Source organism: Platalea leucorodia (genome assembly GCF_965183815.1).
Source record: "Platalea leucorodia genome assembly, chromosome: 3".
Lineage (NCBI taxonomy): Eukaryota > Metazoa > Chordata > Aves > Pelecaniformes > Threskiornithidae > Platalea > Platalea leucorodia.
In genome coordinates this window covers 22,829,199-22,837,286 of record NC_138825.1, presented here as the reverse complement: position 1 = coordinate 22,837,286, position 8,088 = coordinate 22,829,199, and the positions used below count along the sequence as shown (strand labels likewise).

Here is an 8,088-nt window from a genome sequence, read left to right as displayed (position 1 = left end):
GTGTCTGTGGTAGGTGTCCATTGGGGCCGGTACTTGGAGCGTGAAATCCTGTCCTGGCTTTAGGTCTCCACCTCAGCCTTCTGGAGATTTAGATTAAAGACCTGACGATGGTAGCAGGAGTGGTGACACCTGTAACATAAAATAGGGGAAGGAATAGAGCACTTTTGCCGCAGCGACAGACCTGAGACTTGGCTCACATCTTTCACCCTTCAGAGGACTGGCCAAGCCGTCCGTGACACGGCTTTCTGGCTGCAGCTGCGACGATGGCGAAACCACGTCCCTGGGGCAGAGAACTACGCCAGGTGCAGGATTTACTTGCTGAACGTTACGGGCGCATCTCGGGGAGACACAGGTTCAAGGCTTTGTTCCTCAGTAAGAAAAATCCGCAGTAAAGGATTAGTCTGTCCCCTTATTTCATCTCCTTGTCCAAAGTATTTGTGTATGTATCAAATGTCGAGAAATATACCAGCTGGTTTAATAAATGGTATCGATGCTCCCTATACAGTTTTGCTTTTCTTGATCTGCCCCCGGTACACGAGCGCTGCTTAGGAAGCGCGACCATTGACCTGCAGCCCAGCCAGCGGCAGGGGCACGAGGCGCTCGGCCTCCCCCTGCATCTGGGCGAAAAACACTGAGAAACCGTGCCTTCAGATGAAGGTTTTGGTACTTTCCCCTTGGCCGGGGGTAGCGGAACGGAGCCCTGTACGCCGGAGATGCCGTTCACCCGAGGCTGTAGGTAGGAACACCTATAATGGAGGGATTACCAGGGAGTTTGGCTTTTTTTTTTTTTTTTGGACGGCAGGAGAGTGCGATCTCCCCGCGCCGCTGCCGGCGCGGAGCGGTGCGAGCGGCGCTGGGGAAGGAACCTTTTCCGTCTTTTGCGGGGAGGCCGCCGCCGCCCGGGCGCAGTGCGGGGGCTGCCTCCCCCGTCCCACCGCTACCGACGGCGGGGTTCCCCTCTCCCGCGCTGACGGGGGGCGAGTCCCGGGCTTCCCCCCGCAACTCCCCAGCACGGCGAGACACGGCTTTCCTCACCGCTGCCGCGGCGGGGCCGGGGGTGCCGCGGCCGGTGCCTCACGCCGCCGGCCCCGCCAGCCCTCAGCCGGCTGCCCCGGGCCGGTGTCGGCGGGCGCGGCTCCCGCGGCGGCGGGGTCGCCTCTTCCCTCCGCCGTCCCGCCCCGGGGAGGGGGCAGCGGCCGCCTCCGGCCACACCTGCGGCGCGGCGGGGGCGGAGGAAGCGGCCGCAGCTCCGCGCAGACGGGTCGGTGCCCGGCGGCACCATGACGGTGGGTGCGCGGCTGGGCGCCAAGGCCAGGGGCAGGTACTCCCGCCGCGGGCCCGGCGACGACCGGGTCTCCATCCTGCCCGGCGAGGAGGAGGAGGAGGCGGCGGCTGGGGGCAGCGCAGGGCCCCGGCGGCCGGCGGCGGCGGCGGCGGCGGAGGAGGAGGGCGCTGCCTCCAGGAAGGTGCGCTTCGCCCTCCTGCCCGACTCCTACGAGCCGCTGCGGCCGCCGCCGGCCGCCGGCAAGCGGCCCTACGGGAAGCGGCTGAAGAAGTACGGCAAGGTGAGGGCAGAGCGCTCCCGGGGCAGCCGGAGCGGGGGCCCCGGGGCGAGGATCTGCGGGCACCGGCTTCTCCGAGGGGCTCCGGGCAGCCCCCCGTGTCCCTCGGGCGTTGTAGGCGCCGGTGCTCGGCCCCGAGGCGGGGGCCAGCCCGCCGCCGTGCTCGCGCCTTGCCGGGAGGAGCCGGCCCCGCGGGGGAGGGCGCGGCGCCCGCCCGCGCCCGGGGCGAAGGGGCGAAATCTGCCGCCGCGGAGCGGAGGGGACGCGAAGCTGCCCCGTGCGGCGGGGGCTTTGCCTGGCTTTGGCCTGCGATTCCCTCGCCGTCATTGTTTTGACACCGCTTCTTAACACTTCCAGTTAATTGGCCTGCTTTTTATTCTCTTCTGCTTAAGTGACCCAAAGAAAGGGTAATAAAATACCTCCAGTGCGCTCGTTTGCCAGTTTACCTTCGAGGTGTCCCCCGAAAGCCACCGGTATGAGTTAAAGAAAAAATGCAACATGTTCTTCATTGTGTAACGACTGTTTTGGCTCAAAATTGTTCTTTTCCTTTCCTGTGTGGAAAGTCACAAGTCCTGCAGCCTGGTGATCATTTTTTTTTGCCTCCCCCGGAGGGCGGGTGCCTTTAATTACAAAAGTGCTGTTTGGAACAATGTGGTTATTCTTCTGTTGTTCGTGTCACTTAAATACAGCTTAGGTATGTCTCGTATATTTGTAGCAAAAATTAGTTTCTGTGGTAGCAGGAAGAACCTGGCTGGAATCTTTTCCTACCGGAGAGATTACAGATGTCAGTATGAGACCTGACTTTCTAGGGCATTCTTCAAAAAAAAAAGATGATTTTGTTAAGGATATGCTTGCGATGTCTGACATTCGCAAAATGCCAGTTACCTTGGCAAAGTTACTTAATTTTGAAATTCACAGAATTTATGGATGACAGCAGGGTCATGACCTGCCTCACAAATGCTACTGTTTCATAAAGAGATGAATAGAATACTTCATTCTTTCCTGATGGATTTGATACTTTGAGTTTCCAACAGTGTGATTTCCAAGTCACAGTCAACTCGTGCTGTATGAAGCAGTCTCAAGTCCGAAGAGCTTCCAGCGTAGGCTTGATGTATACAGAGCTGTTTTGCCAGCATGGTCACGTCGCAGCCGTTCATAAATTTGCTGATGTGCTATTGCTCTATGTGCTGTTGGTATAAGGGCGCTTACAATAGCGTTTAGAGCACAGGGTAGTTCTTGAACGCTGCATATTCCCTTTTGTATTGGCCAGCCAGCATCCCCACGGGGAAGGTTTGCCAGTTTAGCTCTGGCAGTAAGGACCACTCGTGAAAGCGCTGGTGAGGTCCGGGTAGGTAACCCCCCTACGGTGCAGGGAGGAGGAAAGAAGTTGCCCGTGGGACAGGGCAGATGTGGGAAGGGAGGGGCCTGTGTTTCCTCCTCCATCCCCAGGCTTTATCCCTGGCTTTCAGCTGCCTTTTTATTTTGCCGTCTTAACTCCCTTTGAGTAAGTTTCCATAGGAGTAAATACAGCGAAATTCAGCTATGCGGTGGCATCATGACAGCTGAATGTTTTCATGTGCCAGTACCACTGTAATCCAGCTTTAAGAAATCCTAGGAATATAATAGATATTGACTGGATTTCACCAATTTCATTATATTTGAAAATATATCCCGTTTCAGTGTTTTCCATATTACAAGAAATGATTTTGATTTAGTCGCACACAACCATAAAATGTTACTAACAGCTAATTCTGATATTCCTCCCAAACTAACCACCTTGTATTGATTTCCCAGTCATGACCAGCCATATGAGCAAAAACTATCAAGAGTGAAATTAAAATTAGATTAAGGTTTTTAGTTTAAATAACCTGTAGCAAGTTATCTCTCATGCAGTACACAGATGAGTTCTTAAACATGTACAGACGTGAAAGTGGGTCAAAACATTCTTATTTTGATAAAAAAAAAATCTTGTTTTGAGAAAAAACAATGAAATTTTCATAAAAGTGTTCTCCGTGATTTACTGCCTTCTTGTTCAGCACCAGTTTTAACAGGTTATGTGCTTTTAAGGTTACTGACATACTTAGAACATGCATGTATGGGAAACACATACCTCTACAAGCTAGGTGTGAATTTAAACTAATTTTATTCTTGAATAGAAGCCCACGTAAAAGCCTGGCTTCCTGTGGAGGCTGCATCCATTCAGGTTAACTGTACTCTGTGGGTGTGTATTTCTGTAGAAAAATAGATGGCAAAATGTTGTTCCACACTCGAGCCCTCATTAGCTGTGGGAGAAGTTCATTTTCTGGGTTGGTGGCGTTGGCTGTCGGAGCGATTGTATGTGAAGGTACTTTCTATCACCTCTCCTTTTCTTTTTTATCCCCTTCTCCCGTCTCTCTCCGCAGAACGTCGGCAAAGCTCTGCAGAAGGGATGCCGCTACTTGGTGGTCGGCCTGCAAGGATTAGCGATGGCCTATTCCGCTCCCTTTGGGGTGGCAGCTCAGGTGGCATCCTTCGTCCGCTAGCGTGGCTCCGCGCACCCAGCCGGGGAGGACGCGAGGCCATTGCTGCTTTCTTAGGATTAAATCTGAGACCCGCGTTTGAGAAACCTCTTGTACACACGGTCCCAGCCCCGAACACCTTCGCCAGCCCCTTCCTCCGGACTGAGTGCTCTTCTCTGCAAAGACTTCCAGCGCTTTATAAAATCAGATCGGGTTGAAGAAACGCAAGGACGAGGAAATAATCTTTGACTAATGGAGCTGAAGTTTGTTTTCGGACATGAGTTGGTTTTCTGAAGCTTTGGGCTGTGTGTGGAAAGGAGCCAAGGACAGATGGAAAAGCAAGTAGATGAGGGAGAGAGAAATGAAGGGAAGTAGAAGATGGGGGGTGCAGCTAGGGAGGTGGAGTTCTGAGTCTGGCTACTGAGAGGAATTGTCAAAGCAGTGGAGGAAACAGGTCACGAGGGATCAGGAAAAGGTAGTCTTTGGTTTTCTGGTGTCCTTTCCCCTCACCCCAAGAGGGTTCAGATTATGAATATACTTAAAAATATACTCAGATATAAACGGACTGCAGTCTGAGACATGGTGAGATTTGCTGCATCGCTGTTGTTCATCTCAGACACTGGAAATCATGGGCCTTTAAATCTTAAGACTGATTTAAAAATCCAGAAAGAAAATGAGGTGTGTTTGTCTTCCGATTTTGGGGCATTAAAGGTTCACTGTGATGAATATTTTAAACTTTTCCTCTGCTGCTGTGAAACCTGCATATACTTGTCTTACTGAGAAGGGAGTTTTTATCTGCCATACCTGATTCTGGAAGCTGGGGCTGGAAGAACACCCAGTTCTGTGGTGTTCATCAGAAAAGAAAATGGATTACCAGCTGCATCTGAAAAAAACTACATACAGCGTTTGGTATAAGAATGTACAACCAAGAATTCTTGTATAAGAATGGGGCCAAATAACCTGCCAGCTCCATCTTCGTTTCTGTATGTGGAAGCTGTAGCTAGAGAATGTCCACGTCAGATGGCTCAGCTCAGCGGTGCGGTTGGAGCAGCTTCCGTGTCGCACCTCCAGGGATATAAATCTTGTATTGATGACAAAGGAACAAGGGGGTTTACGTGCCTTCAAAATTCTGTGGGTTTTGGTTTTGTTTGGGTTTTTTTGTATCAGTCTTTTGTGGTAGCAGTAAAGGACTTCCCTGCTAGCGCTTTCTCTGCGTTATAGATCTTTCTGGTTTTGATGGTGTTTTTGTAATCAAGGAGGTGACTTGCTTTCTGGAAAAAAATGCTGTTCATTTGCTTTCTTTGCCTTTTTTTGAATGAAGGGGTTTCCACGTCTTAGCAAACCAGACTGTATTTCTGTTAAATGTAGCAAATGAAACAAAGGTGGATTTTTTTTAATGCTCTTTTCTAATTAGACTGTAAATAAAAGTAACGTGATTCATGTCACGTGTTTACCTACACACATAAGTAAGCGCACAAAGGAGGCGTTTCTCAGCGGTGGCCAAGCAGCGAGGGGAAGCTGCAGTGTAAACTTCCCTGTTTTGTTCTGCCCGTGGCCTCAGCGCTCTTCCAGAAGGATGCGGTTGTAGCCCAGACTGCATGGAAATGCTCAGGAGAGGCAAGGTGTGGAGATGAGGCTGTAGAGGATCTAAGGCTGCACGAGCTGGGGTAGGAAGAGCCACAAAGGGATTTTGCTCATTGATTTCATGCCCTTTAGTTGTTTCTCTTGAGCTTCCTTGTGGGGACAGACCTGTCCCTCCGATCTGCCCCACCACCATGCCAGAGGGTATTGATAGCTGCTGTGTCTTCCGCAGTAAGAACGGGGCTGTCCTAACACCCACACAGAATCATAGAATCATTCAGGTTGGAAAAGACGCTTAAGATCATCAAGTCCAACCGTTAACCTAATACGACCAAGTCCACCGTGTCCCTGAGCGCCACGTCTACATGTCTTTTAAATACCTCCATGAGTCATCCTTTAATGTTGTTTGTGCAAGACCGAGTGTACAGGGTCCGGGGGCTCACATGCCACACCAGCTTGCATATTTTGGGATTAACTTTGAATTTTGTTACACTACTCTGTTTAACAGTGCTTTTACAGTGTGAATCATTAGAGCTTTTTTTTTTTTTTTTTTAATTACTAAAGCAATGCAGGGGGGATTTCTGTCTCCATTTTTCTGTGTGAAATGAGTGTCCATCTATTTGTCCATGTGTCCTCTGAATAGCAAGGCTGATCCCTCCTTACAACATCCAGGGTCCAACCCATGCAGTGCAGGGACTTTCCACAAAGGTAAACATGAACTTTAGCTTGTGGAACCACTCAGCGCAGTGGTTGCCACTGACTTTTGCCTGCTGACCTATAGTCTCTGCTCACCTGGTGCAACTTTAAGGGAATAACCTGATTGCCATCCATACAGAACCAGAATGATATGTAAGTGCTCTTTCTATGTGAGCCTGAGAAAAGAAAAGCTTGATGCATATTGGCGAGTCAGCTTCTGCTGAACGGTGTTTCTAAAATAGACCAAAAACAAAGAAAGAAAGAAGAAAGAGAAAGTAAGCAAGTAACCTCTGCTGTTGCTATAAAACAGCTGGTGATTCATGCCAGCCTATTTTCCTTGCTCGGAATGAACTGATGGTTCTCACCGAGGCTACCAATTAGTGCTGCTTATCAGTTTTCCCTGAGCAGTAATTCACTCCTCAGCTGGTGGAGCAAATTTGTGAGGCCAAGCCTTGTCCTGAGGGTTTGCTACTTTCTTCACCAGTCCAGCTGACACAGCAGCATCTAGGAAATCTGAATCTGGGGAGTGAGGTTCATTTTTCAGTGGGGTGGATGGCAGAGGGCTGTAGTTGTTGTCAATCGTGGCAGCATCCCTGCTGCTGTGCCAGGTCTACAATGGAAACAGGTGGGGCAGGGCAGATCCTGCAGCGCTGTTGCTAAATGTCTCGGTGCCACGAGAGACAAGAGGAAATATTCCCCGACCCACTCGGCATTGGGTGGCAGGTTGTCTGCTCAGCTGACAAGAAATGCCAGCCTCCATCTGAGGCAGAGCTGTGGCATTGGAAGTCTGCAAGTCACTCAGAGCAGAGCGAGATGGCGGCGACGGTGAGGGAGGCTGGGCTCTGCAGGGCAGCCCTGACTGCGTGCCAAGCCAGGAGGGCAGTCCAGGATTAACTCTCGGCTTCTGCACGGGCTTTATGTGCTCTTGGCGAGGCTGGCCTTGGAGGAGCCGCCCCAGCAGGGACAGCTTTCAACCCACGGGCGCAGGCAGGCTCTTTTATTAAAATGGGCTTGTCTGCAGCTTATCTCCTGGTTCCTTTGAGGAACAAACCAGACGTTTGACCCTCTCATAGAGAAAGGTGGGATGGGGTGGATATTACGGTACAGCGGGTACACAGGGAAGATTTGATTTGACGTTTGAGCTGGAAAAAATGCATTCCTCCCTTCAGGCACTTGCTTGGCACCTCTACCCATCATTTCACCTCACAGTTTTTTGTTTTTTTTCAGTGGTGTGCTACTGTGCTATCTGGTTCCCTTCAGATTTCTACCCACCTTTCACCATGTTTTATAACAAATGGCAGGATAAATAAGTTCGGGAAGCTGAATACATGCAAGAGTGGCAAGAAGTAATCAACTCGTCCAAGCTTCTCCCAGGAATGAACTCCACTAATCTGACAGCCTGGCAAGTCACCTTTAAATTAAATCCCTGGCTATTCCTAGTGCCTGCTCAATGAGTCACGGAGCAGAATAAAGCTTATTTCTGCTGGTTTTGCCAGAGCATTTAATTACTACTCTGGCTTACCGTAGGCTCTGAGGAAATGGCAGAGGATGCACAGCTATTGTCCTTTGTCCTGCCACATGAGCAGCAAGGAAGCACCCTTGCCCAGCTTGCTTTTGAAGTGCTGTAGCTGAGGAGAGCCATACCGCACCACACCACGTCACTTGGGTGCTCCCAGGGCTTTGCCAGTCCCGGGCCAAGGTTTGCTTCAGGGATGAACAACCTTTCTGTCCTCTGCCTGTCTGTAAGCCTG

General features: G+C 50.8%; 1 protein-coding gene across 1 annotated transcript; it reads left to right on the top strand.

Moving 5' to 3' along the window:
• The first annotated feature begins 1,269 nt into the window (after window positions 1-1,269).
• LOC309587489 (required for drug-induced death protein 1) lies at window positions 1,270-5,526 on the top strand. The gene is made up of 2 exons (XM_082305666.1): window positions 1,270-1,565; window positions 3,965-5,526. Exons 1-2 carry the CDS (start codon window positions 1,281-1,283, stop codon window positions 4,082-4,084), a joined length of 405 nt encoding a protein of 134 aa, XP_082161792.1. The 5' UTR covers window positions 1,270-1,280; the 3' UTR covers window positions 4,085-5,526.
• The last annotated feature ends 2,562 nt before the right edge of the window (window positions 5,527-8,088 follow it).

Bases quoted from the DNA above. Each gene is read 5' to 3' on its own strand.
- LOC309587489 (XM_082305666.1), top strand. From the start codon at position 1,281: ATGACGGTGGGTGCGCGGCTGGGCGCCAAGGCCAGGGGCAGGTACTCC. The intron at 1,566-3,964 runs GTGAGGGCAGAG...CTCTCTCCGCAG, and splicing joins GGCTGAAGAAGTACGGCAAG to AACGTCGGCAAAGCTCTGCA.